The sequence below is a fragment of the Pelodiscus sinensis genome, unplaced genomic scaffold, assembly GCF_049634645.1.
Source record: "Pelodiscus sinensis isolate JC-2024 unplaced genomic scaffold, ASM4963464v1 ctg72, whole genome shotgun sequence".
In the NCBI taxonomy this organism is placed as follows: domain Eukaryota; kingdom Metazoa; phylum Chordata; order Testudines; family Trionychidae; genus Pelodiscus; species Pelodiscus sinensis.
Genome location: NW_027465834.1, coordinates 479,691 through 495,202, shown reverse-complemented (window position 1 = coordinate 495,202; position 15,512 = coordinate 479,691). Strand labels below are relative to the sequence as shown.

Here is a 15,512-nt window from a genome sequence, read left to right as displayed (position 1 = left end):
CAGAGATGTAATGTGATCTAGTGATAAGACCTACTGGTCTGGGATTCAGAAAACTTGGGTTGTGTTCCTCGTTCTGCCAGTGGTTAAGGAGAATCACTCCCTTCTCTTTACTTTGCTCTCCCTTCCACACCCTGTGTCCTCGCTGTCTCATATGAGGCACCCATATGAGGCCTGTGTGATAAACCAGGATACAATCTGGACTGATGAACATCTGTGTCCCCTCAGCTCTCCTATATGAGGTGCATAAGAACGGCCGTACTGGGGCAGACCAAAGGTCCATCTAGCCCAGTATCCTGTCTACCGACAGTGGCCAGCACCAGGTGCCCCAGAGAGGGTGGACCGAAGACAATCATAGAATCATAGAATAATAGGACTGGAAGGGACCTCGAGAGGTCATCGAGTCCAGCCCCCCGCCCTCAAGGCAGGATCAAGCTCCTTGTCTCCTGCCATTCCTCTCCAGCCTCTGACAGACAGAGGCCAAGGACACCATTTTATCCCCTGGCTAATAGCCTTTTATGGACCTAACCTCCATGAAATTATCTAGCTTCTCTTTAAACTCTATTATAGTCCTAGCCTTCACAGCCTCCTCTGGCAAGCAGTTCCACAGGTTGACTACACGCTCTGTGAAGAAGAACTTTCTTTTATTAGTTTTAAACCTGCTCCCCATTAATTTAATTTGGTGTCGTCTAGTTCTTCTATTTAGGGAACTAATAAATAACTTTTCTTTATCGGCCCTCTCCACACCACTCATGATTTTATAAACCTCTATCATATCCCCCCTCAGCCTCGTTTTTTCTAAACTGAAAAGTCCCAGTCGCTTTAACCGCTCCTCATACGGGACCCATTCCAAACCCCTAATCATTTTAGTTGCCCTTTTCTGAACCCTTTCCAAGGCCAAAATATCTTTTTTGAGGTGAGGAGACCACATCTGTACACAGTATTTGAGATGTGGGCATACCATAGTTTTATAAGGGGCAGTAGGATATTCTGTGTCTTATTTTCTATCCCTTTCCTAATCATTCCTAGCATCCTATTTGCCTTTTTGACCGCCGCTGCACACTGCGTGGAAGTTTTCAGAGAACTGTCCACGATAACTCCAAGATCTCTTTCCTGATTTGTCGTAGCCAAATTAGCCCCCATCATACTGTACGTATAGTTGGGGTTATTTTTCCCGATGTGCATTACTTTACACTTGCCCACATTAAATTTCATTTGCCATTTTGTTGCCCAATCACTCAGTTTGGTGAGATCTTCTTGGAGTCCCTCACAGTCTGCTTCTGTCTTGACTATCCTAAACAGTTTTGTATCATCTGCAAACTTTACTACCTCACTGCTTACCCCTTTCTCCAGATCATTTATGAATAAGTTGAAAAGGATTGGTCCCAGGACTGACCCTTGGGGGACACCATTAGTTACCCCTCTGCACTCTGAAAATGTACCATTTATTCCTACCCTTTGTTTCCTGTCTTTTAACCAGTTCTCAATCCAAGAAAGGACCTCCCCTCTTATCCCATGGCCATGTAATTTACACAAGAGCCTTTGGTGAGGGATCTTGTCAAAGGCTTTCTGAAAATCTAAGTATACTATATCTACTGGATCCCCCTTGTCCGCATGTTTGTTAACCCCTTCAAAGAACTCTAACAGAGTAGTAAGACAGGATTTCCCTTTACAGAAGCCATGTTGACTTTTGTCCAACAAATTATGTTCTTCTACATGCTTCACAATTTTATTCTTTACTATTGTTTCGACTAATTTGCCTGGTACTGAAGTTAGACTTACCGGTCTGTAATTGCCAGGATCGCCTCTACAGCCCTTTTTAAATATTGGTGTCACGTTGGGTACCTTCCAGTCATTAGGTACGGAAGCCAATTTAAAGGATAGGTTACAAACCACAGATAATAGCTCAGCAATTTTCCATTTGAGTTTTTTTAGAACCCTTGGATGAATGCCATCCGGTCCCGGAGATTTGTTAACATTAAGTTTTTCTATTTGTTCCAAAACCTCCTCTAATGACACTTCAATCCGGGACAGTTCCTCAGATTCATCACCCACAAAGGATGGTGCAGATTCAGGAATCTCCCCAATGTCCTAAGCCGTGAAGACTGAAGCAAAGAAATCATTTTGTTTCTCCGTAACGGCTTTATCGTCTTTGACCCTTTACAATGATAGGTTACTAGGTGCCCTTTACATTGCCCTTCTGTGAGAGCTGCCACTCCTGATCTATTCACATACAGGCTCCAGCATGTAAATTATTCCCAGTTATAGTGTATGAGCATTATAGCCAGCCACTCTCAGTGCCAGACTTTCTCCAGAAATGTGTGCCTTGTACTGTCCAACTCTCTTCTGGACAACACAAGCTCATATAAAATCTGTCATTTTATTAATACAACATGACATGTACAAATCCTGTTATCCAAATGGAGTTCCCCAAATGCTTCATTTCAAAAACAAAGGTTTAATTAAAACAATAAAACAAGTTAATTAACTTCAAAAGCATAGATCTTGAAGCATAAGTGTCAGAACTGGTTACTAGAAAAACAAAAGTACAATACAACTAATGCCTAACACAGGGGTGGGTAATAATTTTAATGGGGGGGGCCACTCCCAAGATTTTGGCAAGTGGTTAAGGGCTACACTTCCATGGAGAGGGTGTGAGGTAACCCCTCCTGAGGTTGGGTGCAGAAGGCAACTTGGGGTAGGAGACTCGAGTGCAGGATGGGGTGTAGGGTCTGAGAAGGAGTTTGGGTGAAAGGAGGAGTTGCAATCTGGGGCAAAGGTTTGGGGTGCAGGGTCCAGGAGAGGGTATGGGTGCAGGAGAGGATTCTGGCCTGGGTGAGGTGTTCTAGGAGGTAGTATAGGGTCTAGGAGGGAGTAATGACCTTGAAGAAGGGGAGTGCAGAGGGTTTGGAGCAGAGGTGCAGGGTTGGGGAGGAGGTGTAGAAACCATTTCATATTTAGCTAGAAGCCATTCTGTATAACAAAAGCCATTTCAGTTTCCTGTGTCTGCACGTAGGCTAAAGGAAGTAAACTGGCCTTCACCAAGGTGGGAAAAGGCCAAAAGGATGCGCTGTTAAAATGTGTTGTTAAACTATTTTGAGTTAAAGCTCAAACTCCCTCTAAACCTGTTTCTTTCTCTGCTAATAATAATTCCTCTTTAAAGTTCGCTTTAATTTCTTGCCCTAACGTCAAACTTGTTTGGTTAAGGGTATAAAATACTAAAATTAATTGTATTAGCCAGCCTTACTGGGCCCGGCTTTGCTAAAACCATGTTTGGCTCACTTTGCTTTTATTGGCCAATAAAACTGTCTGTTTAGCTGCGTAAACTAAGTGAGGCGTTTGCTTCAACAGAGGTATGGGCGCAGGAGAGGATTTTAGCCTGAGGGAAGGGGGTGCAGGGTCTGGGAGGGAGTTGTGACCTGGGAGAATGGGAGAAAGGGGTACAGAGGGTGGTGGCCTGGGGCAGGTGATTGGGGAGATATGGGGGTGGGTTGCCAGAGGCAGGCTCTGGCTTGGAGGCATTTACCTAGGTGGCTTCCAGCCAGCAGCCCTGCAGGAACCTGAGCTGCAGTCCCAGGATGGTCAGCTGGCTGCTCCATGTGACTCTGCTCTGGGCTTGGGGTGAGGGAGGTAGGAAGGCTTCACACACTTCATCTGCCCCGTGCAAAATTTCTCAGCTACTATTTGCTAGAAACTGGCCAATGAGTGCTGAGATATTTTTCTGGTGGTCGGGGCAGCATGCGAAGCCTCCCTCCTCAGTGTCCAGAGCAGAGAGCAAGTAGTTGTTTAAAGCATGGGCTGTTCTCTACCTAAGGGTCCTGGCAAGGCAGCTGTGGACCGGATCCTGCAGCGTGGTGTGCTGGATCTGGTCTGCTGGCTGCCTCTTGCCCATCTCTGGCCTAACATAATAAACCTGAGTGAATTCAAACCAAGGTCTCTTTCACCTCGTGTTTCAGTAGTCCTGCAAGCTGAACTTCCTTCAGTCAAGATCCCTCCACCTGTCCTGTGCTGCTTCTTTTGTTCTTCAGATATCATGGATGCTGTAGGTAGAGAGAAAGGGAGAATGATGTTATAGTTCCATGCCTTTTTTGAGAAGGATCTCCAGCTGAGGTTCAAGAGATAAAAAATCTTAGTGGAACAAAACCCCAAGCTGTTACTTTTTAAGATGTAGGGTTTTTTTATCGTGTCACTTTACCCACCAAAGAATAGCTATTTGGCAGGTGATGGTCCATTTGGCCTGTTGATACCTGGCTGAGACATCAGTTTGTCTTCTGTCTCTGAGGAATTGATTTTGTTGCTCCTCAGATGGAAATATGTCTTAGTAACACCATACAATAGAATCTCATAACTTTGCATACAATGTTGCCACACACATTTTACCAATTGTGAGTTTTCAAATGATATCTCACAAGATATATTTGTACAGAAAATAATATAGTAGTGTGCAAAAGATGAAGACTACAGAAGTAAAAAGTATCACAGTATCTAGACTGTATCCTAATACAAATAATGATAGGTTGACTCATTTCCTCAGGTACATAAGTGGCTGGTTCAGAGCAGAGGTTGTGGCTGATTGTTGGAAGCACAAGTACTGGGAGATGCGTAATGCTCTAGACATGGTCGGCTTCCAGGAGCAGGTGAGAACCTTGGATACTCTGTCACTGTCTCTTTCTAGACATGCCCACCTGTAGAATCATGGGATCCTTGTTCCTGGCTGCTGTTTCCACACTCAGTTCAGCCCTTTTGCTCCATATCCACTTCCCTTCTTCCGTTTGCTGTGCTGCTCACAGGCTGGTGTATTCAGTTCAGAGCTGCTCTCCTGCCACATACCTGACCTTCCTCTCCCTCCATTACTGTAGGAAGTTTGAAGTTCCACTGGAAGGGGGCTGCGTGTTGCTCATCATATATGTTCCAGTCCTGAAACACTTCTGTTTTGTTTTTTAGGAGCAGGTGGATATGCAGGCAATCCTGGCTGGAGTCCTGTCTCTGGGCAATGTGACCTTCCAGGCCCAGGAGCACAATGGGGCCGTAAAAGTGAGTGAAGCCTCCACAGGATGGCTAAAGGCTGCAGCGGTGAGTCTAGCAAGAGTCTCAGAGGCATAAATTGTAAAGATATCCATGCACAAAGTATAACTGTCATCAAACTCTCATCCCCCTAGATCGGGGTGAAAAGTCTTTTTTGGGTCAGGGGCTGCTGACCCACAGAAAAATCAGTCAGGGCCGCATACAAGTGACTGAGAAGGAAAAAGGCACTCCTCATATTCCCCTCACACATCAGAGCCTAGGGGGGGGTCCAGGCTAGTAGATTTTGTGTGCTCTAGCCCTGTGGGTGGGTAGCAGGGGGCTGGAGTGCCAGCATGCGTTCCCCAATGCGTGGAGGATCCCTGAGCATCGGGGCCAGATCCAGGCAAGCCAGCTGAGGTTCCCCACTCCTGCCCTAGATACTGTTAGGATCTGATGGGTAACCTCTAAGTAATCATCAGTAGAGGGATGGTTCCTGCTGGATTTTTCTGTAGGTAGCTCAGTTTTTTCCAATTTAGGCACCCTCTTTTTATGATGTGACTTTTTGCCTATACCTACATTCTGCACATGTGCATAAAAGCATCAACCCTTTTTTCCTGTTGGTTTGTGTTCCCAAAAACTTGAGGTTCTCCGTTTTTTTATAGGTTGCATATAGATCTTTTTATTCTCATTAGCATTGACACATAACTTGTATCCTGTGGTTAAGGCATGTTTTAAGCACAAATGTGTTTCTGTAGCATTTTTGCAATCTAAAATTAATCTTTTGGCCAAATTTTCAAATTTACCCTCTGGTATATCTTTTCCCATAGTCTTATTACATTGATTTATTTTTGATTACTTATGGTGTCAACATTTTTTATTTCTTCTTCGGGTAGTCCCCGTGGGTGCTCCACTTCTGGTGTCGGGCTGGTCCCGGCGCCGCGAATCGGAGCTTGCCATAGCTGTAATCGACCGGGTCACGCATGCGCGAGCAGTCTTCGCGCCTTTGAACAGCCGCGCGCGACCCGGTCCCCGCCAGTTCCTCTCATCCGCCCCTGGTCGCGGACGGAGTTCTATTCATCTCCTCTTTACCTCAGCGAAGTCTAAGAAAGAATATAAAATAACGTGTATTTACTGCTTGGCCTTTTAAAGAAACGAGAAATTAAATAACCCGGGCATAATTAATCTTAAAACCGGCGGTTTAGACTGCGACTCCGGTCATTTTCGCCGCAGCCTTAGCCCACCGGCTCATTTAAAAAAAAAAAAAAAAAAAAAAAGGAAGAAGAAATAATAAATTAAAATAATATAGAAATACAAAATAAACTGAAACCTATAAGGAAACGGGAGCAGAAGAACAACCTGCCATAGAGAGGGGCGTAAGACAAGCCCTCTCAGCCTTTTAATATGCTGGGCTCCCCCGGTTTCAAGAAATGCTCCGTGTGCAGAGAGTCTATGCCGCTCTCGGATGGCCACTCTGCATGTGTCCGCTGCCTTGGGGAGGCACATATTCCCCAAAAGTGCATGCACTGTGCCAAGCTTACCTCTAGAGCCCGCAAGGAGCGGGAAAGGCGGCTAAAAGAAATTTTGTTTGACAAGGCATTGATGCCTTCTACTTCGGCAGGATCCTCTGCCTCAGACCCCACTCTGGAAAAGCGGAGGGCTCCTTCCCCGAGTGCACCTTCCCCAAAGAGGAAGAGAGCCTCTCCTTCTAAGTCCCTGCTAATAGCCCCGCAGTCGCGGGGCAGCGCAGGAGGAAAGCCGGGTGCTTCTGGTTCCAGGGCAGCCCGCGCACCGGCAGCAAAAAAGCCGCCCGGCACGTCAAAGCCGCGGCCACAGCCGGCACCGCAGGAGCCCCTTAAAGGGCCAGCTCCGTCGGCACCCACGCTCCCGGTGCCGACCCCGCCAGCCTCCTCACTCAGCTCTCCTCACAGGAAGCTGTCCTCAGCACCGTGCGCACCGGGAGTGCAGCCTACGGATCAAATGCCTGCTTCATCACACTCCATTGAGTCTGCAACCCTGCAGACCTCTTGTCAGGATCAGCTACCACCTCAGGCTTCTACGGTACCATCCAAGTCAGATGTTCAGGTGTTCTCTCTCTCACCTTCTCCGGTGGCATCCCCTCACCTCTCTACTCATGCTGATCACAATATGGGTCATAGGAAGCATTATAACCGCAGTGCGTCTTCTCATCATCACTACCATAGGGAACGTAGTTGTTCACACCATAGGCGCTCCAGGTCTCGGTCTCCTTCCAGATACTCCATAACATACTCGTCACGGCGTTCGTACTATGACAGGCATGGCAGCGCTAGATCCTCTAAACACTCGTCACCTTCACACTCTGCTCAACATGCCTCGCATTACCGTAGCCGTTATTATGATGAAATTTCTCGCTGTAGTCGGTCGCGATCTCGCTGTAGGTCACCATGCTCCTGTCGTTCAATAAGTCCATGTTCCACACATTCTAGACATCAGGAACAGCCCTTGCGGAGGCCTGCATTACCCCCACGATCCCCGACCCCCAGGTCACAGCAGTCAGACCTGGAGGAGGGACAACTTTCTGAGTCAGAACCAGACAAGTCTTCTAATGCTAATTCTTCAGTATCTTCGCCTGTCAAAGCTATAACTCCGGACGAGACGTCACCCCTTGATGATCTAAAGGAGTTCCAAGATCTTTTTAGACGGGTAGCACAATCGCAAGAGGTGCAGATTACTGAGACCCAAGGAAAACAACATAAACTGTTCAAAAATTTGCACCCGAAACAACAGCGGAGGATTGCCCTACCGATAGATGAAGCCATTATGGAGGTGGCTGAAGATATCTGGCAAACGCCAACATCAGTGCCACCTACTAACAAAAGAGTGGACAAAAAGTATTTCGTTCCATCAAAAGGTCTGGACTTTCTTTTTAATCACCTCCAGCCTAATTCGTTGATCGTCGATGCAGTCCGCCATAAGGCAAAGACTCCGCAATTTAGAAATTCCCTTCCGGACAAGGACTCTAAAAAGTTGGATTCATTCGGACGTAAGGTCTATTCTTCCTCAACCTTACTCCTCCGCATTGCTAATTACGCTGCGCTCCTATCAAACCATAATTTTGATAACTATTCCAAGCTTCCTGAACTCATGCAACACCTTCCAGACAGTAAGAAACCTCTTCTGAAAGCTGTAGTTCAGGAAGGGTTCGCGGCATGCAGAACATCCCTTCAAATCGCCGCGGACGTAGCGGACACTGCAGCGCGAGCCATGGCTTCAGGCATCGCTATGCGTAGAGCCTCATGGTTGTTGTCGGCAGGAGCTCCTAGGGAGTTACAGACCAAAGTCGAGGACTTGCCCTTCGATAAGCAAAAGCTGTTCGCTTCCACAACCGACGAAATTCTACACTCGGGGAAGGACTCACGTACTACCCTCAGAACTTTGGGTATGTACATGCCACCCTTCAGACAAAGGAGATACTATCCATTTCAAAGGAGGTATGACTATTCCTCATATAAGCAACAGCAGCGTGGACCTGAACAGCCTAAATTTCGACAACGCCCGCAACGCAGACGCCAACAACAACAACAAAATCGTCCACCAACCAGACCTGCTCCTAGGCAGCAGGTTTGACTCCCATGCCAAGGACTCGAACATGCCTCCAGTGGTCATTACACAGAAGCGTGTTTCCAACACATTCAACCACCGACTGAAGCCATACATACATCAATGGGCCAGCATCACGTCGGACCGATGGATCCTAGAATTGATAACATCAGGCCTCTGGATCCCATTCATTTCAGTTCCCCCCACTACCTCCCAACCTTAGCTCTTACCGTGAACCCATCCCACGAGACCGTTCTTCGAGAAGAAATCCTTCACCTTCTAAGCATAGGTGCCATAGAACAGGTCCCGAAGGAGTTTTGCGGAAAAGGGTTCTACTCCAGGTACTTCCTGGTCCCCAAAAAGTCAGGGGGTTGGAGGCCAATCCTCTACCTAAGAGGTCTAAATTGCTTCATTGGCAAACAGCGCTTCAAAATGACCACGCTGGTCAAGATCATGCCGGCACTAAACAAAGGAGACTGGTTCGCAGTCCTAGATCTGCAGGACGCTTATTTTCACATATCAATCCATGTGGCACACAGATGATTTCTCCGCTTTGTGGTAGGCAACAACCACTTCCAATTCAAAGTACTTCCGTTCAGCCTTATATCGGCACCGAGGGTGTTCTCCAAGACTCTAGCGGTAGTAGCGGCCCACCTACGCAGAATAGGAGTCGCAATTTTTCCTTACCTAGACGATTGCCTGCTCAAGGGTCGCACTCATGCGGAGACCTCTCACATGGTGACGGTCACTCTAGCCCTATTCAAATCTCTTGGCCTCGTTGTAAACACAGAAAAATCCCGACTGCAACCGACGCAGATCCTTACCTTCATAGGAGCTCGGCTAAACTCACTCGAGGAGCGAGTGCATTTGCCGGTAGAGCGTTTCCAGGTCATAAAAGACCTGGTGACAACGACTTTGCAGTCCCCTATGCTACCAGTCCGCGTATACCTGCAGCTCCTGGGTCATATGGCGGCTACTACGATCATCGTGCGGCACGCAAGATTAAATTTAAGGTGCCTACAGCATTGGCTGGCCACCGTGTACAATCCCCTCAGACACAGCATTCGCAAAACCGTGGTGATCCCCATGCAGGTCAAACAGTCCCTGCACTGGTGGGCCAACCCCAGCAACATGTTATTAGGGGTTCCGTTTCACGCTCCGCAACCAGCAAGAGAGATAACCACGGACGCGTCTCTCATGGGCTGGGGCGCTCACATGGGTACCGAAAAGGCTCAAGGCCGCTGGTCCCCAGCAGAGATGTTGTTGCACATCAACCTCCTAGAGCTGCGGGCAGTATTTCATGCATGCAGGTGGTTCAAGCGGCACATAAAAGGCACAACGACAAGGATTCTAACAGACAACATCGTAGCGATGTATTATGTGAACAGACAAGGCGGTGCTTGCTCCAGATTCCTTTGTGCAGAGGCAGTTCGACTGTGGAACTGGTGCATTCGAAACGACATTTTTCTTGTCGCTGCATATTTACCCGGTGCAGAAAACACTATCGCGGATGCATTAAGCAGACATTTTTATCAGGACCACGAGTGGGTAATTCGTACGGATGTCCTCCGGCCCCTTTTTCACCGCTGGGGTCAACCGGACATAGATCTCTTTGCCACAAAGACCAATGCGAAATGCAGAGCTTACTGCTCCAGAGCGGGAGTGGGCGCGCACTCCCTGGGAGATGCGTTTCTTCTTCACTGGGGAACATCACGGTTATATGCATTCCCTCCTGTTGTGCTCATTCCCAGGGTACTAGAGAAGGTTGTCATGGACAAGGCACGACTACTGCTCATAGCCCCAGCTTGGCCCAGACAACCGTGGTATTCGACCCTCCTACAGCTCTCGACTCGGATACTGTACCGATTCCCTCATCTACCGGATCTACTGTCGCAACAGAACGGCTCCCTTCTCCATCCGAGGCTGGACACCCTTCACCTGACAGCCTGGATGATAGATGGTTCAGCACATCCGAGATACTTTGCTCAGACCAGGTAAAGCGCATCTTGCTCTATAGCAGGAAAGAATCGACTAGAAAGACCTATCTCTCTAAATGGTCGAGATTCACCCGCTGGTGCGCTCCTAAGGACCTCGACCCCTTTATTTCACCACTGAATGTCATATTGGATTATATTCTCCAGCTGCAGATGAATGGTCTATCCATATCATCGCTTAGAGTTCATGCGGCGGCAATTGCGGCCTTCCATCGGCCCATCGAAGGGAAGTCAGACTTTTCCCACCCTATGGTGGCAAGATTCTTTAAAGGCCTCATTAACCTCAATCCACCAGTTAGGCCCCCGCCACCTGCGTGGAGTCTTGACTTGGTCCTAGATGTTCTAACAAGAACCCCGTTTGAACCTCTAGCAACCGCTCCGTTGCCAGACCTCACAATGAAAGTACTTTTTCTCCTTGCTATAACATCGGCACGTAGGGTGAGTGAGCTCGCAGCACTGATGTCATTACCCCCATATACAGTTTTTTCTAAGGATGCTGTAACATTGAGATCACACCCAGCTTTTCTACCGAAGGTCTGTACTGAGTTTCACATCAATGAACCGATCGTTCTGCCATGCTTTTACCCAAAACCTCACACGTCAAGACAGGACGCTCTCTTGCACACGCTGGACGTCCGTAGGGCACTAGCTTTCTACATAGATAGAACCCGTGGTTTTAGGAAAACGGACCGTCTGATTGTTTCCACCTCGGGACACTTGAAGGGTCAAGCCCTATCTGCTCAACGTATCTCGAAGATCATCGTCTCTTGTATTACTACTTGCTACAGCAGGTCTAAGAAACCGCTTCTATCACAGCCTAGAGCCCATTCTACGCGAGCAATGGCTACGTCAACGGCCTTTGTCAGAGGAGTCCCATTACGCGACATATGTCGTGCTGCTACATGGTCTTCCAACACGACTTTCTCAAGGCATTACGCAATAGTGCAGCGCTTGGCTTCTGATTCGGCACTAGCCTCAGCAGTGCTGCCAAACCACAACACTAGTGATTCCGTAGCCCACGTTTAGTGGGTTACTGCTCCGGAGCCACCAGACGTGGAGCACCCACGGGGACTACCCGAAGAAGAGGTTACTCACCTTCGGTGCAGTAACGATGGTTCTTCGAGGTGTGTCCCCGTGGGTGCTCCATGACCCGCCCTCCTCCCCGCTACGGAATCTTGTTCTATTATCTTTTTCAGATGGCGGTGAGAGGAACTGGCGGGGACCGGGTCGCGCGTGGCTGTTCAAAGGCGCGAAGACTGCTCGCGCATGCGCGACCTGGTCGATTACAGCTATGGCAAGCTCCGATTCGCGGCGCCGGGACCAGCCCGACACCAGACGTGGAGCACCCATGGGGACACACCTCGAAGAACCATCGTTACTGCACCGAAGGTGAGTAACCTCTTCTTCAAAGGTCTAAAATAGCTAAAGCAGGGATGGGCAAACTCAGGCCTGGGGGCCGGATTTGTCCCGCCAAACATTTCTCTTCAACCTGCCCAGCACTGGCAGAGATCATACTTACAGCTGACAAGGTATGGTCAGGTGCCCCTCTCCGCACCGTGCTCCATCCTGCAGCTGAGCTGCTTCCAGGACTCTCCTGCTAGCTGTGGAGAGGAGAGGGAAGTGCTAAAGTCAGGGTATTCCCATGTTCCTGTACTCCATTTCTCCAGTGGTCCTAGACACACAGTCAGCAGAACTGCTCCAGTCTGAAGCCAGTGGAGTGCAGACTGGGGAGACAAAAGAGCAGGATAGATTTCCATTAAAGACAGCACGTAGCTTCTCTCAGAAACTTAGCCAGCAGCAGCCAGCACACACTGTGCCACTGTCCCATACACCCAGTCTGTGTTTCTCACATACTGCCACATGCCCTCTCTCAGTCTCTGTGCTGTACACACTCAATCTGTGTCACAAAGTCTCTCTCTTAGGGCTCATCTAGACTATACTAAAGTGTCGAAAGAGGATATGCAAATTCCACAGGATTTTTTCCTCTTTTTGAGGAAGAGCAACTTTTCGGAAAAGGGATGGGGGGGGGATTGCCAGAAAAAAACAGGTCCAGACTACTTTCACTTTCAAAACTCTGCTTTCAAAAGTGAGATCGGAAGAAGATACGCAAATTCCCACGGAATTTGCATATCCTCTTTCAACACTTTAGCATAGTCTAACTACTAATCACTTTTATAATCCTATCACTTCAGTTTAGTTAGCATACAATAATTATGTACAACATGACTTGCTAGTGTTGAAGCAAAAGCCAAGCTTCCATATGGTTAGGCGACTAACAAAAAGCTTTATTGATCAATAAGGCACAAAGTGAGCCACACGTGGTCCCAGCAGAGCCGGGCCCAGTAAGGCTGGCTAATACAATCAATCCTAGTATCTTTATACCCTTAACCAAACAAGTCTGATGTCAGGGCATCCAATTACAGAAATCATCAATTAAACTTAAAAGGCAAACTGTTATCAGCAAGAAAGGGGGACAGGCAACAGGGAGTGAGCGCTCCCCTCTCAAACAGTTCAATTAACACATTCCAATAGCTCATCCTTTAGGCCTCTCACATGGGGTGACAGAAAGTTCACTCTGGTATACGTGCAGAAGCAAGAAGCTGAAATGGTTTCTGTTCTACAAGATGGCTTCTAGCTAAATATGAAAATGGTTTCTACACTAGTTAGTCATAACATGAGACAATAAATGAAATAAAATCATTGGCTATGCGGAGATGCCCTCTCTCCATAACTTTCCACAATAGCTACATTCCACTGGAACCACAGAGCTGCCCTTCTCTATGGCAGACTTGTGAATGCAGGAGATGGAAACATCATAGAGCTGGGTTCTGACTATGGAATTTACTGGCTGTTGAAATCACTGTCTGTTGAAATCAGACTGAAATGCACCTTATTGTAGGTGAAACTAAGTAAAAGCCACACCTCTACAACCAAGCTCGTGCTTTATATTTTAAAACAAACATACAAAAAAATCCCTGAAAACAAGCAAATTTCACCTCAGTTTGCTCTTGCCAATAGCATAGGAAGAGAAATTTCAATGCTGTCTCTTTCTACCTTTGGAGAGCACTTTGGTTCTGTGGTAACCAGGAGTCATAGCATCATATTTTAAGCTTCTCTTCCTCCCCTGACAGAGCTTTCATCTCAGACAATTAATAATGTATACTTATATAATAATGTATTATATAAGTAATTGGAGGTAAGTGTGGCTCTTGCTGGGAAGAGTGTGTGTGTGAGGGAGAGGGAGGCAGGGGGAGGGGAAAAGGGGGGGGGGCTTTGGCAGCAGAGGGCACATGAGGGAGAGAGCTCTGTGTTTGACACAGAGCAAGAAAACTGGTCTTGGGGAGAGTGGTAACTTCAGAGTTTGTGGCTTGATTCCTGCAATGTTCTCTCATTATTTACAATACAGTAGTGTCCAGAGGCCCCAGTCTGGATTATGGCCCTATTGTACTGGGTGCCACCCAGAGGCATGGAGACATTGCCACTGCACAAGGGAACGAGGGATTGAAACTGACTTGTCTCTGGTCCCTTCTCTCCAGGGTCAATTTGGAGTTCAGGAAGAGGAGCTATTGAAATGCCTCATTTGTAAAGTGTCCGTAACCCGGGGAGAGCAGATTCAACGTTTCCACACACAGCAGCAGGCAGAGGGTAAGGGGCAGAGGAGGTCGATCAGAAAAGCTGTCTGGAAGAGCTCTTCTAGGCACATCTATGCCACGCAGTTCGGTGTGCTGCGCATGCGCAGACTGCGCTGCACATACGCTGACCGCACTGCGCAGCTGCACCGGGCTAAAATCTACTCACCATGGGCGAGTAGATTGCCCTAATTGTCGAGCCCTGATCATATCTGTGATCCAACAATATATGTAAGCTCTCTGGAGCAGGGATTATGTCTCCTTACATGTTTGTGCAGTCCTCTTTTAATGTCCTCTCGGCCTGAGGGGGGGCTTTAAGTGTTAGTGCTGTACACACTAGGGATGTGAATGGTTAAACAGTAAATCTCATCCTTAATCTGTGAGGAGTACTGGTTCCAGTTAACCAGTGTGGGCTGGTGCGGCTCCCCGCCCACTGGGGGTAGGGAGGCTGCTCCCGCCCTGTGGAGCTTGCTGTGGGCAGGTGTGCTCCAGCCCAGCTATAGCAGCCCCTGTTGGTAGCAGGAGGTGAGGGCCTGTCATATCTTTCCTTTCCTTTCATCCCTGTAGTCCTTTGCAGAAAAGACCTGAAAAAATAAGAACATAAGAATGTTCTTATATAGGCCTCTGCAGGAAAGACCTGAAATGGCTCAGATACAGCAGAGGAGTTTGTCCTGAACAACTGTCACCCACAAAGCACTCAACTCTGGGGTCTGCCATGATATTCAAAATTGGTATATTGCTTTAAGGAGAACAGAGGGGACAATGAAAGCTACAGTGTCAGCAGTACATAGTCAGCACCCAGCTCTGCCTGTCCTGTATGTCAGACACCTACCTCCTGTATGTCTGCACCAGCTCCCTGTCTTGATTAAGATCAGCAGCTGGATGACGGGGAACCATAAAAACAGCCATACTGGGTCAGATTCTCATCTACTATTCAGTCTTCAGATTCTGACTCTGGCCTGTGTCAAGCTTTTCAGAGGGAATGGACAGAATAGGGCATGGGTGAGCAACAATTTTTGTAAGGAGGCCACTTAATGAATTTTGGTCACAGGTCAGCTCTACCTACTGTAAGGGGTGGGGTGTGGAGCGGAAGGAGTGGGGATAGGGACAAGCCCCCCGAAAGAGTTGTCTGGGACCAGAGGCTTTGAGTTTAAAACGTAGCAAAGGGCTTGGTGCTCCTGCCCCCGCCGCTACCACATTTTCTGGCAGCTGTCCTCGGTTGCTGTGGCTATTTAAGGGGCTTGTGGCTCCGGCCCCTACTGGGGTAGTGCTACAGCCAAAGCCATTTAAATAGGATCATAGAATCATA

General features: G+C 47.9%; 1 protein-coding gene across 10 annotated transcripts in view; it reads left to right on the top strand.

Annotated features, from left to right (window-relative positions):
• The window catches only part of LOC102461674 (myosin-IIIb-like), a 181,584-nt gene that overhangs the window by 43,938 nt on the left and 122,134 nt on the right, over positions 1 to 15,512 (top strand). For all 10 annotated transcript variants that reach the window (XR_012898732.1, XM_075914719.1, XM_075914716.1 and 7 more), the window contains 3 exons: positions 4,532 to 4,634; positions 4,942 to 5,070; positions 14,111 to 14,219. Coding sequence is in view for 9 of the 10 variants with exons in the window: in XM_075914719.1 (XP_075770834.1) it covers positions 4,532 to 4,634; positions 4,942 to 5,070; positions 14,111 to 14,219 (341 nt within the window). In the remaining variant the exon portion in view is untranslated. The remainder of the gene's footprint in view (positions 1 to 4,531; positions 4,635 to 4,941; positions 5,071 to 14,110; positions 14,220 to 15,512) is intronic.